Source organism: Abramis brama (genome assembly GCF_963993115.1).
Source record: "Abramis brama genome assembly, chromosome: 18".
Lineage (NCBI taxonomy): Eukaryota > Metazoa > Chordata > Actinopteri > Cypriniformes > Leuciscidae > Abramis > Abramis brama.
The window spans coordinates 24,743,158-24,761,431 of NC_139980.1; the positions used below are offsets into that span (position 1 = coordinate 24,743,158).

Below are 18,274 nucleotides of genomic sequence, written 5' to 3' on the forward strand. Positions count from 1 at the left end.
AAAAAAAGAAAAAAGAATTGTTTAAAACTCAGAAATCGCATGTCTAATGAGCAACACAGGCTTCACTTTGTTCCTTATTCTGTTTGTAGTTGATTTAATTTCGTGCCTCATGCAGGCTTCTGTTAGGTCCTCACGTCTTGATTTCTGCACCAGGTTCACGTTTGTTCATTCCACAAATGGGGAAACTCACTGAATTGGATAATTTGTTAAAAAGTTTACAATAAATTGGTTCTGTTTTGCAGTATCATTTCAGTAGCAAGTAACAGCAAAGGAAAGCAGACGTTTGGATGGAAACCTGCATTTCCGTAACCTATACACACACATTTATATGAGCTCATTCTCATCTCAGTGGTTTCTTTTTTTTTTTTCTTAGGATATGCTTTTTAATAATTTGTACAGTTTTGCATGTCATAAATGTCCATTCCATATGTTTCATGGTTGTATTGTTTCTCACTCACTTGAAAAAGGTGGATATCACTTCAAGCAATGAGGAATCGTTTTGCACAGATGTATTTAAGGTGAAAGGTCAATCAAAGACTGGATAAACTGGCCACTATGCATATATGGAGACGTTACTATATTAACCTGACGCTGATGTATTCAATAAACGGAGGGAAATGACACACATGGATAAGAATGTAAGACTGGTGATGTTTTATTTTGTACGTATGCACATAAAACATGTTTATAAAAAAAAAGCTTTTCACAGTTTTCGGTAAATGACGCGACTAATTCGACTAATTATCAGTGCTAAAACTCAGAGAAGAGCTTGGTTGTAAAGTATATGCCAATTTCCAATTGAAAAAATCCTACAATATCTATTCTAAAATGACTGATGTAAAATGTTTTGTTTTTTTTTCTTTAAATTCAGCTCTTCACACTTAAAGGGATATTTCACACAAAAATGAAAATGTTGTCAGTTTCCTCAGCTAAAGGAAACATGAGAAGTAATGCCCCTCCCACAAATATAAGACGACTTGCAATGTAATGCACTTGGGTCGTTTATGTTTTTTATGGGGCTTTTACAACCACTGGTCACGATTTACTATCACTGTATGGAAAAGAGAAGCTTGGACGTTCTGCTTTACTTTTCCTTTTGTCTTCCACGGGGAAATAAAGTCAAAAGGGTGAGTAAAATGACAACAGAATTTTCATTTTTGGGTGAACTGTCCTTTGAAATTCGACCCAAATGTGCAGGATTTCAGTATCCATCACTAGTTCCGTTCTACAAAAAGGTCAAAAGTGCAACAAAAAATGGGAAGAAACATTCAAAACTGCATCTGTAGTGAAACAAATCAGAATGCTCAAATCATGGAAGTATAAAACAGCAAGCGCCTCAACACATCACAGAATGATGATGCATCAAAAGCCCTTACGTTTGACCCTGTTTATGTAGGAACCGAAAGGTTCCACACAGATTTTACTTGAGAAAAGCTAACAGAGCATACATACACTACCGTTCAGTTTGGTCTGTAAGGTTTTCTAATGATTTTGAAAGAAGTCTCTAATTCTCACAGAGACTGCTTTTATTTGATCAAAAATACAGTAAATAGAAATGTTGAGATTGTTTTAAAATGTAATTTATTCTTCAAATTATTCTGAATTTTTCAATGTCACATGATCCTTCAGAAATCATTCTAATATGCTGATTTGGTTCTAAAGAAACATTTTCAGGATTCTTTGACGCGTAGAAAGTTCAAAAGAACCGCATTTATTTGAAATAGAAATCTTTTGTGACATTATAAATGTCTTTACGGTCTCTTTTGATCAATTTAATGCATCTGTGCTGAATAAAAGCTTTAATTTCTTTAAGAATAAAAAAAAAAACTTACTGACCGCAAAACTTTTTAACGGTAGTGTATGTCATTTTTGCACAAGTGTTTGGCATCCTGATCAACTGATCTTATTTAATAGTTCATTTCGTTCCATTCGTTCTCAACTAGCAGCGCAAGGCGCTAACAACGGCAAGGTTGTGGGTTCAATTCCCAGGGAACGCACATAGTCGCACTTTGTAGTTTGAATGCTCTCATATTTGTGCGATCCATCGTGAGGAGTTTTCACCAGAAGAGTCCATGTTCTCTTTACTCGTTTGGTCGGCACGTTAAAGTTCAGGCCTTGGTCGCGTCCTCCTCTACGACGCGGTGAATGCCGTTGCCAGGGCTGCTTTGGATGGCCTGCGCAGTGATGCTGAGGTCCCGCATGCTGCTGTGCCGTGATTGGCTCTCCAGGCGCTGCAGGCTTCCGTGCCGTGATTGGCTGTCGAGGCGGTTGAGGGCGCAGTGCTGGAGCGGATCATTAAGGCGCAGGGTGCTTCCCTGAGGGACACGTTCCTCCACACCACGATAACTGCAAGCTGTGTACCTGAATATGGGAAACAGAATGAGGTTCAGTGATGCTTAGATCTTTGATCTGGAAGGCAGCTGTAGGTTTCATCCAGCTGTGCCCAATGGGGGCTCTATTATCATGGGACAGTTGCTGAATTTAGTAGGTTTAGTAGAAGTAGAAAATTCACTCCATCTATTTGTATAGGTCCTTTTTTCAATGATTCATCCATGATATTTTGAAATAAGTCTCTTATGCTCACCAAAGATATTGATCCCATAGTAGTGTTTCGTTTTAAAAAAAAAAGAAGATCTTGTAAAGTTTAATCAAAATATCATAACTCAATCTTCAGATGAAAATGGTGATGTATGCTGGATTTCTCCAATCATTATACTCCGCTCCTCCACAATCGACTGCGAGCTTGCATTCATTTTTGAGTGCAGCGCCCCCATCCCAAAATACAATCAACAACTGATGCCTCAACCAACTCTCTGCCCTGATTTATTTATTTTTTTCTCGATAATCCGTTACACTCAGATGTACATTATAATGCAAAAGAAAAGATCTGTTGCTACCTTTGTTTCTTTGTGACTTTAATATTTTATATAGTACAATGCATCACCATTGTGCTCATTATTTGTGTTTCTATGCATTACTCATTTCTTGCAAGTCTTTTTAACAAACAGTGACTAATTGGAATTCAACAGATTCGCAAAATGTGATAAAAAGTCCTCAGATTCATGATGATATGAGTGTGAATGCGTCACCTTCCGTCTCGTGAGCGGTGCAGGCTGCCGTGGAAGCTGCTGGCGCGGCTGGTGCTGGCGCTGGGTGGCTCGTCCAGCATGGCCAGGTGTGTGGAGGAGGCGTGAGTGGAGGTGCCCTGCGTGGACGTGCCTCTAGACTTCCTCACCACTGGAGTGTTGGCGTCCCGGAGGAGGAGCTGGGTGAAGTCGGGCTCCTGCAGCACCTGCCTGCTCTCGTGCACTGCTCTGCTGAGGGGGGGGGCGGCAAAGAAGGGAGCGAGTGACAGAGGAGTGAAGGAAGAGAGAGGGGGAAGGTGGAGGGGAAATGAATGAGGGAGGGGGGGGGAGTGGGACAAGGGGAGGGTGAGGAGGTTAATGCCCTGATATAAGGGACAGGGGTGTGTAGAGAGCAAGCCTTAACACTAAACCCTATGAGACAGTACACACTTACTGAACTATTTCCTCTAGCTACTTCCTGTCCTTCATTAAATATCCGTATTGCATACACAAATGGAAGAAATGTATCAAATTGTATACTGACTGAATTACTTCCTGTGGCTGTTTTTGTCTTCCATTGACTTTACATTGAAGCATATGACAGATGCACAATATATCCGTACCATGATACTCAATTGTTCATGCTCATTGCCTCCATTTATTTGATCAAAAATACAGTAAAAACATTAATATTGTGAAATATTATTACAATTTAAAATATTGTAATTTTAAATTACAATAAATATTGTAATTCTATATTATAATCTTTCTATTTGAATATGTAATTAAAATGTAAATGTATAAAAAAAAATCTTGTTATGATAAAGCTGAATTTTCAGCATCATTACTCCAGATCTCAGCATGATCCTCATGATCCTTCAGAAATTATTCTAATATGCTGATTTGCTGCTCAATAAACATTTCTTATTATTCTCAATCTTGTACACAGTTAATATTTTTGTGGGAACCATAACATGTTTTGTTCAGGATCCTTTGATGAATAGAAAGTTCAAAAGAGCAGGATTTATTTGAAATAGAAATCTTTTTTTAACATTATGAAATGTCTTTACTGTCACTTTTGATCAATTTAATGCATTCCAAAAGAAAAAAATCTTTCTGACCAAACATTTGAACGGTAGTGTATTTAGACTAAATAAATAAATCCATAAACAAATTACAGCTCTATATATAAAATGATTTTTTAGGCCATTATCAGTTTGTGTTTCTTGGAAATCAAACCCATGGCCTTTAGCTCACACAAAATATGTGCATTACACTATAGGCCTAAACAATAATGTTAGAAATCTGCCAAGCATTTCATGAGACTCACTCTTTTTTGCGATGCCCGTTGAAGAAACTGGCCCACTCGAAGCAGGTCTTTTTACTGCCGACCCAAAACACGGAGGGGATGCCCACCACCAGCATCATCAGGTACTTGATGAGGAACAAGGCGATGTCTGGCCTGCTTGTCTGTTCCACCTGTGAAGATTCATTTTCACACATTTGCTTAGTATGCAACATAAGAACAGAAGAGACTTGATTTGTGATCAGAACATTCTTCCCTTGCGGATCTCGGTGTTTGGTCATAACCTCATGCAGTGTGTGCGTGAGTGTATTTCTGGATGTCAGTTTAGCCCTGGGTTGTGCGTGTGCGATTGTGTGGATGGGAAGTGCTTTATCTCAGCTCACTGCACAATTGCCAAAGGCATAAACACAACTACAGCCAACACAAATGTCTGTCCTCCTCTTTATCTAATACACACATACTCTCTCTCTCTTTGTGCTCTGGATGGAGCATGTCTTCTGCTCTGCTTTACATTCATATACATCACTGTTACATATTTATATCTCATTTAAAGTCATAGGAAAACACCTAATGATACAGTCAATTTAAGCCATACTTAAAAATTAATTTCATTGCATAACAAATATCTTAAAAAATGATTCTAGATCTAGACATTTCACTATTTTGACTAAATGTAACAATACTTTTGTCTTTATTTTGAACAATATTTTTTTATAGTTTAATCAAATGAAACCTAACAAATGTTGTTTGCTTATATAGCGGCTTGTGCTTTCTTTCTTTAAAATATCCCATCTGGTTTGGTATTTTGTTATATAATGCAATATAATTGTAAGATTTATACATTTTTAGTGTGTCCAAATACTTTGTGTGGCCACTATATGATGACATCACTGCAGTGCAACTAGAAATCTGCTATTTATAGCAATACACTTCATGAAGTACTGTTACAGATATAACATGACACATGACAGTCCTTTTCTCTTTCTCTCTCATTAAAAACAATCCCACAATCGCACGCTGCCTCAGGCATACACACACACACGGATAAACATTATTACTGAGATTTTGGTGAAGCTGAAACTTTCCATGACAGTCTTTTGGTTTTCAGTTCTGCTTCAGTTGGTTTGCATCATGTTAGACATGAGATATATTCAGTGCAGCTGTGGCTGTATGATCAACTGAGATATGCAGCTGTAAATGTCTGATGAACCCAGTGTCAAAAGCTATTATGAGGGCATTTTTTCTAGACATACAGTACAGGTCAAAAGATTTTATTATATTTTTGAAAGAAGTCTCTAATGCTTATCAAGGCTGCGTTTATTTGATCAAAAATACAGAAAACAAACAGTAATATTGTGAAATATTATTACAACTTAAAATAATAGTTTTCTATTTGAATATACTTTAAAAAATAATTTATTCCTGTGATGCAAGTCTGAATTTTCAGGATCATTGCTCCAGTCTTCAGTGTCACATGTGACATCCAGTCTATCACATGATCCTTTAGAAATCATTCTAATATTCTGATTTATTATGAGTGTTGGAAACAGTTCTGCTGCCTAATATATTTGATGAATAAAAGGTTAAAAAGAACTGCATTTATCCAAAATAAAAAAATATTTTCTAATAATATAAATCTTCTTTACTATCACTTTTTATCAATTTAACACATCCTTGCTGAATAAAAGTATTGATTTATTTCAAAAAAAGAAAGAAAAAAAATGACTGACCCCAAATTACTGACCAGTAGTGTATATTGTTGTTACAAAAGAATTTTTTTCTTTTTTTTTCTTCTTTTTTTACTTTTTATTCATCAAAGTATCCTAAAAAAGTATCACAGGTTATGAAAAAATATTAAGCAGCAGAACTGTTTCCAGCTTTGATAATGAATCATCATATTAGAATGATTTCTAAAGGATCATGTGATAGACTGGAGTAATGATCCTGAAAATTCAGCTTTGCATCACAGAAATAAATGATCATTTAAAGTATAATAAATTGAAAACCGATTATTTTAAATTGTAATAATACATCACAATATTACTTTTTTTCTGTATTTTTGATCAAATAAATGCAGGCTTGATGAGCAGAAGAAACTTGTTTCAAAAACATTAAAAATAGTAATGTTTCCAAGCTTTTGACCTGTACTGTATAAAGAAAAGACTGTGTCATATTTTTATGTTAAATACTTCCATTTAAATTCAATTTAAATTTACAGATGAATTGTATCTCTTGATGTGAGCTTCATTTAAGGCCAGAAATGAGTGGAAGTGACCACTTAGTCACAACAGTCAATATTTTACAGACTAAAACATTTTCTAATATAGAGTGAAGACAGAGTTGGCAGGAGCCTGTGTGTGGAGGCCTTCAATTATTCACAACAAGCACAGCAGTACAAATTCACCTGAGGTCAATTTTTAATATGCTTGTTTTTTCCTAGTAATTCTGTACAAAGTTCACATACAAATAATTATATACAGAATAAATGCATATTCAACCCTTTAAGACTTTTAACTTGCTTTTAACTATGAATATACAGTATATACAGTACAGTTAAAAAGTCTGGGGTCAGTGCAATTTTAGTTTTTAAAGAAATTAATCGTTTTTTCAGCAAGGACGAATTCAACTGATCAAAATTGACAGTAAAGGCCTTTACTTTGTTACAAAAAACGTATATTTCAAATAAATACGGTTCTTTTGAGCTTTTTATTCATCAAAGAATCCTGAAAAAAGTCTCACAGCTGCCACTAAATTTTATTTTCAAGATTGATAATAATAATACATTTTTTTGGAGCACTAAATCAGCATATTAGAATGATTTCTGAAGGATCATGTGACACTGAAGACTGGAGTAATGGCTGCTAAAAATTCAGCTTTATCATCACAGGAATACGTTACATTTTAAAATGTATTGAAATAGAAAACCGTTATTTTAAATTGTAATAATATTTCACAATATTACTGTTTTTACTGTATTTTTGTTTAAATAAATGCAGCCTTGAAGACGGTAATGCAGGTATTTCATAAACAAGTGATTGTTACCTGAAAGGGGCAGGGGATGTGGTACTCTCTGCAGCGCTCCTGTACCCAGGTGGTCTCCCACACGGATCTGTGGCTCTGCTCGTACAGATAGCATCCAATGACAGTCAGCAGTGGCACCAGATACAGGACAGAAAACACGGCGATCCGGATCATGAACTTCACCAGTTTGTCCTGGTTCTCCTTCTCTAGGGGGATTTCCATTCGGACCCTATTTAGCGCCGCGACACCGGCTAACAGCAGCACCACACCTACGACCACATCCAGTGCGAGAGGCACCAAGAGGAACCAGCGCAAGGCCATGAGGTCGTAGAGCCCAACGAAACAAACGCCGCTCATGCTGTCACCCTCGATTTTGTTCATGGCCATGAGGGTGATGGTGAGGGCTCCCGGGACGCCCCAGGCCACCGCGTGGAACAGCAAAGCCTTCTTCTCGATGGCCTCACTTCCCCATTTGGGAACAGCCGCCAGGAACCAGGTGATGGTGAGAATGACCCACCAAACGCTTCCTGCCATGGTGAAGAAGTAGAGTGTCATGAAGAGCAGCGTGCAGGCCTTGTTGTGGGAGCCCTGGGTGACGGTGGAGGCGCGGAAACGCCCCGGGCTCGCTGAGTTGCACGACACGCGGTCCTCCAGCAGGAAGCCCAGAAAGAAGACCAGGGACACCATCATGTAGCAGACCGCGTAGAAGATGATGGGCCGTTCGGGGTAGCGGAAGCGCCCGACATCAATGAGGAAGGTCAGGAAGGTGAAGAGTGTCGCCGACAGGCACACAATGGAAATGACGCCGATGAAATAGCGTGCGAAAATGAGCTCATCTTTGCGGAAGTACATGTTGGGGCAGGGAGGTGAGCAGTCGCGGACGCCCATGAATGAGTAGCCCATGTCAGGCTCGATCTTCAGCTCTCGTGGGCACCAGAAGCCATAATCCCGCTGAACCGGCGAGGGAGATTCCTCCGTGCCGTCACTGTGCGGGAGCAGGTCTATCGCTCTGGGGTAAGACTCGTCACATTCTGGAAACCTAAGAGACAAGAGTGTCATTTCAGAATATGATATCATATCATAAAGATGTCTTAATAAAAGTGATTCTGTACCTGCTACACTCCATCTCATCCGGCCAGCTGACCCCAAACATGTCCATGAGCTTGTAGCAATCGCTCTTGGCACGCTGGCACAGGTGCCGACATGGCAGGGTCACACGGCCGTACTCTGTGCACACGGGTGCGTAAAGGGCACACAGGAATGGGCGTATTTCAGTAGAGCACTCCAAGTTCACCATAGGATGAAAGGGCTGTATGGACAGACAAGAAAAATATGGAAAGTTAATAATAATAATACTTAATAATATTTTTTTATTTTATTTACATATTTATAAATAAATAAACAAAACTCTAATTTTGGGTTTCATGGTTTCTTGATAAAACTATTGTTTTTTATCCTGCGTGACCCATGTCCAATATGTTAAATAGGGTGATCAAACGTCCCAATAAAATTCCATATAAAAGCCAAGCACTGACAGTTGCAAAACTGTTTGTCTTGATGCATAGTCTCAACCGTAGTTTTAATGCTAAAAATAAACACTGAACAAAATACATGCTGGTATTTTATTGGCCTCCATCTAATAACTGCTAAAAACAAACCTAATCACTTAACTACTGTAACTGACAAAGCATTTCCAGTCATCTTGAAATCATTTGGAGAATCTTAACCACTCAACCGCGCAATATCCACCAGACCACGTCTATGACCCACACCGAACAGTCACTTAGTCACCCTTATGTTAAATGAGAATAAAATTTGATCTGTAGTTCTAGCACAGTAACATACTTCCCTCATCTCTCTGAGGAGGCCTTTGTTTGGGGCGGGGAGACATGCTGTTTATTGCTGAGGCCCACTTACACCATGAGGCATTCTGGGAGTAGTACCAGCTTCGGGGCCGGACATAAATATGCAAATCCCACAGGGGAGAAGGAGAAAGACTCCACCCAGGACCAGACAGAGAGACAATAATGCCTCCACCCCTGCAGAGTAAGGGCTTTTGTGATGGAAGGGTGGGGGTTCTGACACCCCTTGTGTTGAAAAAAAGGACCAAAACTTATAATCATTCACAGCCAACATGAACAGGCTTTACATTTACAGTGCTATACATTTCATTTTTCTGCAATTACTAATGGTAAGAAGAAATACATCATTTCTATTCAAAAAGATGCATATAAAAAACAATTAATTACTATAAAAAATAATAATAATATTGCTATTAGGGGTTGGTTATTAAAAATCCTATAATAATGTATATAATTATAATATACAGAAATATAACTTCTAGTGTTTGGTTGTTAAAAATGCTAACAATTTACCCACTTACTATATATATATATATATATATATATATATATATATATATATATATATATATATATATAAATAACAAAACACCAACAACAACAAACAAAAATAAATAACAAAAAAAAATAATTACAATAATAATAATATAGCTCCTAGGGGTTGGCTATTAAAATGCTATAATAAATTATATAATTACATTATTACATTATAATTTACATTATTATTATTTAAACATTTTTGGCAATTAAAAATGCTATTTTTTACAAATTACATGCCATGATGACTTTCATTATCTTTATAAACCACTGATTTTTCACTTAATGTGGAGAAAATCACCCAAGCTATCACTAACAACAGCGTTACCATTATTCACTATTGCAAAAAAAAAAACAGATAAAAAAAAAAACAGTCTATTGCAACAGTCCAACACATTTATGATGTAGTGAATGTATAATACATATCCATAATGAAAGCCTTCAGTCACAGCCAGCACACTAGGCTACCACCCAAAATGTCTGTAAAAAGGGATTAGGATGGATATTATGCTTGCCCATTTTGACACAAAGCATCTAAATCCAGCAATCATTTCCACGCACCTAATCCATATTTAACGCAGCATATACCATTGAGATGTGCCACCAACATGACACGAGAAAGAGCCCGCGTAAAAAAAAAAATGCTTGTTTTCATCACGTAGCTTCCAAAAATGTGCTGGTCAAACGAACTTTTGTGTACAAAGATCATTTAAATATTTTGTGGACAATAAGTAAAGCTGACATAAAACCTTAATGTGATTGACTTTTATTTTTAAGAAAATGTGAACTTCACGCTCCTTGATTTACCATTACTGGCATCTGCGGCTGTAATCGGGTACAAAAGGTTTTATGACATGTCTTACACCATTCTGAGCTCAATTGAGTGGACATACTCTAGCTTTTAGGCAAGATAAAAATAAAGCAAGTGCTATTATTTGCTGATCTGGTGAAACACATTATCTCATCATTGCTGTCACTCCACATTACATGCGATGGTATGATCTGAGGAACTCAAATGTGTGCATCTTGCCCACTGTTATCCTGAGGGCAAACATACACTTTCTACACATTAATGCCTATTCCAGTGCTTTTGTGTTTCTTAAGGGCCTTGCGGAAAGTTATTTAGGGATATGTACACACACACGCAGAAAGCAGAAGAGGCACAATGATGGTTGCTTCTTTGGGCAGAGAGCATGTGATTCAAAGCATTACACATGATGGTTCATACAGCTGATGTTATATAACCTGTATGGGAGATGTGGAGGCATGCCATATAACCAGAGATTTGAAACCATAATCCTCAGAAGCAACATGGTCAGGTCTTTTGTAAAATGGCTGGATCTGTGCGTTTTACATATTTGGAGCATCACTATTGTCGGAAACGCAGATTAGCAAGTTGACGTTCAATGCAGCTGCATGTTTGGAGCTGCTGTGTGTTTTTACGGTTTGCCTCTAATGAAGGACTCATTTATACCCTCAATTCAAATGCATTTAATTTATACCCTCCTCAATTCAATTCAAATAGCTTTCTCTATTTTTGAAAGGGACTTTTTAAGCCCTAAATTCTTTTAGCACTCCAAGACACACTTGTGTAACAATTAGGGATACAGCCATTTTTTAAATTATTTTTATGTTAAAAATGGGCAATATTAAAACATATACAAATAAATAAAAGGAAATACACTAACAATAAAAGCAATCATTTTAAATTCTAAGCATGAATTAAAGTACTGCAATAATATTATAAAAACATTTGAAAAAAGTAAAAGATTAAGTGGTGATGACAATGACAATATCCCAGCAAGCAATAGCCGTCATTTCACCATCTAGGTTATCTATAGACCCGATATAGTCCGGCTATGAGTAACACACTTCTAGACAAAATAACCTTGAATTTGGTTACATGTCGTTTTTGCCAAAATAACTTGCGATATGTATGATATTCCATCATGTAAGCAAAGTAAACAGTGATTACAAGGTGTTTGATTTCATTTCTTCACTCATTTCATTTCTTTGTTATCTAATTGATGATTGGTCTATTTTTGGCTATGGTTTAGACGTCTATTAAATTTTCACTGACAGCCCAAACTTTGCCTTACTTTAGCCTAGATGTCTGGGCTGTGTTTGGACGGCTATTAGACGTCTTTTAAACGCAAAATTGCTTGCTGGGTAAATAAAATAAAGAATCTGAAATACTGGCTGATATAATGTGTCTTTAACTGACTTATTCTTAGATCTGAGTAAAACAAGAAGGCAAACAGAAGAAATCTAGAAGTCACCTAACCTGACCATTTTAAAATGTGTCCATTCACAAGTAAATACACTTGTTCCTCCCTCTACCCATAAATCCAGAGTGCAATGCCTTTCTCTGTGAACCTCCACTTGCTCATCGATAAGGAAGATTAGGTCTCGTCCTCATAGCGAGATTACCAATTATTATTTTAATTGTATATAAATTCTCATATTCCCTTCTGACTGGTTTTCCCTTTTCTACCGGTCACTATTTAAGGCAGTGAATTCAACAGCACTACCATGGTAACCAGCGATGCATAAACGGCCGGTTTAAGGGAGGGGTGTAATGGAGAGAGGTCAGAGTGCGAGTGACGACCACCTCCTGAGAGAGAAAGCCTGCTCTTTTGTTGCAATACAATTGGGATCCGTTTCCCCAGCAACCGCAGTACCTTGCGTGGGGGGAGGGATGAGGAGAAGAGAGGAGGGAGTGGAGAGAAACACACAGAGAAAAGAGGAAAGAGGACAAAGACGGAGATATGGATGGGGAATAATGGTCAACCCTGCCATTCCAATAAAGATTGTCCTAATGCTTATGCATTAATAAATGTGCATAAAGGATACAGCCTAACATATATTTTCCTCGTTTACAGAATGAACAATCATGTTGAACCCTTTACTATATGCAAAACAATATAATTGTACATGTTTTTGCTTCTGTCACCAGTCTTAGATATGACATCTCTGAGGAAAATGTGAGTGATGTTCAGATAACTTCAAATTCCTAAGTCATCTCACCTCATAAATATCTATAAAAAATAAAGAATTTCCAAGCAATGTATAGCTGATATAATTTGGGTTTGAGTTGCCAGATTGCATTACAACTGCAGGAAGCCCTTAATGATCACAACATGGTAAAAACAACACGAGGACAAGGTCAAGGTATCTTTGCATGTCTGACAAATGGGGGAGGAAGTTTATATTAACTAGATGTCAAACTATATCAATCACTGCTGCACCTGGAATGCTGAATATTATTAGTTTTACCCAGCATTTTCTTTGCATGATCAGTTCAAGTCCTCCCTGAACCTTCCTGCTATTACTGCACACAACAACAATCCCAGAAACCATCCCTGTAGGCAACTGTCCCACTTCACAAATGAGGTTACCCAGAGTTCAGAGCAAGATGTTGCCACTGTCCTACAGTGGTTTTGAATCGGAAAGCAAGGACGATTAATCTGCTCCTTATGAAGCCAGAAAGAAATAATTGGTTGGCGGCTGATGAAATGAAAGATTTAGTCTGGTTTCCTTCAACTCGAGATTAGTTGATTAGCTATTATCATCACCTGTTTGTAAAAATTTTTTTTAGTAAAAGCTACTCATTAACCAATTCCTGGATATTCAGAAAACTTAAAAGGTATAGTTCACCCAAAAATGTAAATTCTGTCATCATTTACTCAACCTCAAGTTGTTAAAAACCTGTATTTCTTTCTTCTGCTGAACACAAAAGAAGATATTTTGAAGAATGTCGGTAACCAAACAGTTGACGAGCCCCATTGACTTCCATAGTATTTTTTCAAGTCAATAGGGCCCATCAACTGTTTGGTTACCAACATTCTGTTCAGTGTTCAGCAGCTCAACTCAGACAGGTTTGGAACAACTTCAGGTTGAGGAAATGACAGAATTTTCATTTTAGGGTGAACTATCCCATTCATTCCAGCGGGTTTTCTTTTTCTGTTAATTTTACATCCTCAAATGCAGAAGTCATGCCAAAAACGTTCTGAACTAATAAGTTATTTAATTTTATGTTAATTTAAAGAACAAAATCCTTTCATTCTTGCAATCCAAACAAATAAAATATTTTCTGAAGTAATTATAAAATAACAATACAAAAAAATCTTAAAATATTTTTAAATATATAAAATATAAATAATAAAAATATATATATATATATATTTTTTTTTACATAGTGCTTGGAAAATATATTATGCACAGTGTCACATGTGAATTGTGATTATCATTCAAATGCTTTTGAATATAATCCTTTGTGCAACAGTGGGTTTAAAAAGTATCATCGCTTTCTGTGTGTTTGCGCTGGCTACAGTGCAAAAGGTTATATAACTCCACATTTCCACACAAATGTACATGAGGAAGAGCAGATGGGTTGCCTCGGCTCAACTCCATCCATTCATTTTTCCTTATCTTTCTTCTTCTTTTTCATTTTCTGTCCCATCCCTCTGTTATACTGAGGAAGGACCGGAGTGAATAAGTTAAAACCTTGTGACTGAGGACAGCAGGTTTTAGATAACATTTACAGCGCTGTGTGTGTCCAACAGATACTCTTGGCCACTGTAACAAGCTAATGCAGCTGTTCTCAGTTTGGCTCAGCTGAAAACTGCGGCCCGGTAAAGAGGATTAACCATCGGCTTGAATCAATCCAGGCGTTATGGCCGCAGATACAAAGATTATAGAGCAATCAAAATAAACAACACGTCCAAGCACCATTAACTGCCCATAACATCAACTAGCAAGCCGTTGTAAAGCAACCTTGTTATATAAATACTTATAAGATGCTTATTTTGCCACGGCCACATGCAAAAGAGGACTAGAAAAATTGTTTAAAACAGCACGAAAAAAAGACACAGCAAACAGCCCCGTAGGACAGATTAAAGATTAATTTCCCTTTAAACGTTTCTGTAATGTGATCTGAATTATCTGCAGGGCACAAGAAAGAACTGGGTCAAATCGAAAACGACAAATCTTTGGCGCTGTTAGAACATACGTTTTGAAGCAATGCACTTAAACATTCGCAGTTAGCATTCGTTGTTTCGTGCAGGGAAAATAAAGATAAACAGCATATTAAAGAGATTCATGGCAAAGGGTTTCCCTGCATATTTTCATGACTCAAAAAAGTTTTTAATTATTTCTCTGCTCTCACTATTTTCCTCACTATTCAGGAAAGATTTATATATGAATGCATACATGTATAAGCACAACCCACATCTATATGACTGCCGTTGAGGTCACGCAGTTATTAGAGCATGATGATTCGAACTAGTCCAACACTCTCAGAAAAAAAAGGTACAAAAGCCGTCACTGGGGCGGTACCCTTTCAAAAAGTACTTTTATGTTACCATTTAGGTACTAATATACACCCTTTAGGGGTTTTCTGATAAAGTGTAGTTTAATGTAGTGCAATTTGATGACATTGTTTAAACAGTCAGCCTGTGTCATGTGGTTTACCTCCATGGCGAGAGCAGCGGTCTGCTGGTCATAGTGATTCAGAAGGTTTGGCATGAAGGTGGTATTGTAGGAAAGGCCCTGGCACATCCTTAATGTGATAGGCTCACAGGTAAACATGCTATGGCTGCCAGGAGCTTCCAAATTGATGGCCATACATACAGTCAGCATGGAGTATAGAACCCAAAGGAGATCCATGGCATGTCCGTCTGCGCTGGGACTGGCAAAGGACGATTATATCAAGAAAATCTGAGCTCCGTCATTCCTTCGTTAATTATCTGTTGGATGACACGAGACTGAAATCGCACGGATATGCTTCTCCATTTTGCTGTGACAGATCCATTTATTTTTCAGTGCATGTCCATAATCCGGTGTGGGTATGACTGAGGTTGCCATGCATTTATCGGAGGTACATTTTCATCTGTGTGAGAAAGAGCAACAAATGTCACATTTTGAAATGAACAGGCTAACATGAATTATTCATGAATGCGGTGACACTTTAGTCAAACATGAAAAATCTTCTGGAGATCTCTCAAGGCGTGGGAAATTGTTTCAAAGCGAACAATGCATGATCAAAAGCACTGCCATATTATAGTGGCAGCAAATAAAAGATGCTTACCAAGGGGAAACTTCAATGTAACTATGTGTTCAGTGTAAATGAAATGAGAACATTATAACCTCAGGAACAATAGGATAGAACACAGTATTAACCTGTTCAGAACTGAATTATGTTCCATGATCTATTTCAACTCTAAATGCAGCCATTAATAACAATAAATAAATAAAATAAAATAAAATAAAAAACTGTTTATATAAAATTTAAATTTTATTGCAATATTATACAATTAACTGTAATGTAATAACTTTAAAACTGTTAAACTATTGTTGATGTAGTTTTAGGATATATATATATAGTGTAGTTATAAAAAAGGGGAGATAGTTGATTTCAAAAGAAAATTATCAACATAGAGCACAAAGTGATGCTCACAGGAATAGACACTGCGTCTAAACGGTTCACACACACACACACACACACACACACACACACACACACAATGCTGAATTATTTTAATTATGTTCTTGATGCTGGTTTGTGCCTGACACCTCTAGTAGCCTATACTAATTTAATTTCAATTTAATTCAACGCATTTAACGCTCATTGCAAACACACACACACACACACACACAAAACCTTATAGGCTACCAACCAGGATTTTACTATCACAAGTGACCTGTGCTAAAATGATTTTATGATTATTATTATTATTTTTTTTTTTTTAAAAACGAAACATTCTTAACATTATTGCTGTCGTTTTTTCATCAAAAATGAAAATAAAAGCGAACAACAGATAGCCCATTTCTTCAATAACCCTGTCCATTGGGAACCGTGTTGCAGCTTCGCTATAATGAAACTCCCTTCAAAATGTGTCTGGTGTAACGTTACTCTTGAGGTGTATTATTCTTATTTTTTACTAAAACATGTTCCTGTGCCAAATTAATTTCGATTATGATAAAAAAAAGTCCTTCTTACCTCTCGAGTTGAAACCATTCACGTGAGGGACCCCACTCCGCGTCTCTAACAATACGAGCCCTGTGTGTCTTTCTGCAGGTTTTTTCGGATTTATACGGGCGCGCGCATTTGTCGATGACGCGCGACGAATATTGCTCTCACTCAATATAAAAGCATATTAGAACTTACGTCACTGGATTGAGCATGAAAAAAACACGTTCAGCAGGTAAAAAGAGAATGACTTGGGTTTATCCACGGATATCATCGTTGCAATGGCCTGGAGCTGTTGGGAGCGGGGAGCGTCTCTCCGCACTATAATGAAATGAAGTTGGCGCTGCTGATTTGTGGATGCCCGGAATGATGGGCGTGTGTTTGGTAGTGGGAAGTTCGATTCATTTTCGCGAATCGGTTCTTTTGAGCAATTCGTTTAGAAGAATCGGTTCAGAACGTGTCATTGATTCTTTTACGTCATTGTGTGATTACGTCATCGCGTGGTCGCGGCGTGATATATTACGTTCTAAACGGTTTGTTTATCTGCGTTTTTGGAGTAACAATAATGCTGATAGTACGTTCATGCATTTCAAATAGTTTGTTGCAGTCACGATTCTGCTAATAAAACAAATTAATTTCCAATCTACATTTTATTTGCATTTACATTAAACAATACTAAAATTAATTCAGTATATAGGCCTATGCTATAAAATATTCACAATTTATTTGTAACATTTTTTGCTATTTGGCTAATAATTTATTTTCTTCCCATCAGCCAAATCCTTTTTTTCATCTTTTTTTTTTTATCCAAGCAACATACATTTTGTACAAATGCAAGAATTACACATTATGCATACAATACAATAGGCAAGGCAAGTTTATTTATATAGCACATTTCATACACAATGGCAATTCAAAGTGCTTTACATAGAAGGAATTAAAATAATAAAAAGAAATAAGAATAATTAAAACAGTTTAGAAAAATAAAATAAAATATAGTACAGTACAAACAGTCGGACGAACAGCGGCACACTGCTCATTCAGTAAATGCACAGCTAAACAGATGTGTTTTGAGTCTGGATTTGAATGTGACTACTGTAGGAGCACATCTGATCTCCTCTGGAAGCTGGTTCCAGCTGCGGCTGGCATAATAGCTAAAAGCGGACTCGCAATGCTAAGAGTGAACCCTTGGTATTTCTAGCTGATATGATCCTAATGATCTGAGTGATCTGTTGGGTTCATATTCCGTGAGCATATCTGCAATGTATTGAGGTCCTAGGCCATTTAATGATTTATATAGGGCCTACCATTAATAATACTTTAAAATCAATCCTAAATCTAACTGGGAGCCAGTGTAAAGACCTGAGGACTGGTGTGATATGTTCATATTTTCTGGTTCTGCTCAGAATCCTGGCGGCAGCGTTCTGTATGAGCTGCAACTGTCTTATGGTCTTTTTGGGAAGGCCAGTGAGGAGTCCATTACAATAATCCACCCTGCTGGTGATGAAAGCAT

At 37.2% G+C, this 18,274-nt stretch overlaps 1 protein-coding gene across 2 annotated transcripts; it reads right to left on the minus strand.

The window, feature by feature from the left end:
* Positions 1-866: 866 nt before the first annotated feature.
* fzd3a (frizzled class receptor 3a) lies at positions 867-17,129 on the minus strand. 2 transcript variants are annotated; one of them, XM_084092101.1, is made up of 7 exons: positions 16,792-17,129; positions 15,264-15,681; positions 8,505-8,701; positions 7,414-8,431; positions 4,396-4,544; positions 3,090-3,317; positions 867-2,361 (listed from the first exon to the last, which is right to left on the minus strand). In XM_084092101.1, the coding sequence occupies exons 2-7, from the start codon at positions 15,456-15,458 to the stop codon at positions 2,109-2,111; spliced, it is 2,040 nt and encodes a 679-aa protein (XP_083948227.1). In that variant the 5' UTR covers positions 15,459-15,681; positions 16,792-17,129; the 3' UTR covers positions 867-2,108. The 2 variants fall into 2 exon arrangements, with proteins under 2 accessions (XP_083948227.1, XP_083948226.1); XM_084092100.1 differs by having other exon boundaries at positions 3,090-3,314; positions 16,792-17,094.
* Positions 17,130-18,274: the final 1,145 nt, after the last annotated feature.

What these genes read in the sequence shown, in the direction of transcription:
- fzd3a (XM_084092101.1), bottom strand. Translation starts at nt 15,458, where the DNA reads ATGGATCTCCTTTGGGTTCTATACTCCATGCTGACTGTATGTATGGCC. An exon ending in CCGCTGCTCTCGCCATGGAG is followed by an intron (nt 8,702 to 15,263) that starts GTAAACCACATG and finishes CTGTCCATACAG; the next exon opens with CCCTTTCATCCTATGGTGAA. An exon ending in ACATCCCCTGCCCCTTTCAG is followed by an intron (nt 4,545 to 7,413) that starts GTAACAATCACT and finishes GAATCTTCACAG; the next exon opens with GTGGAACAGACAAGCAGGCC.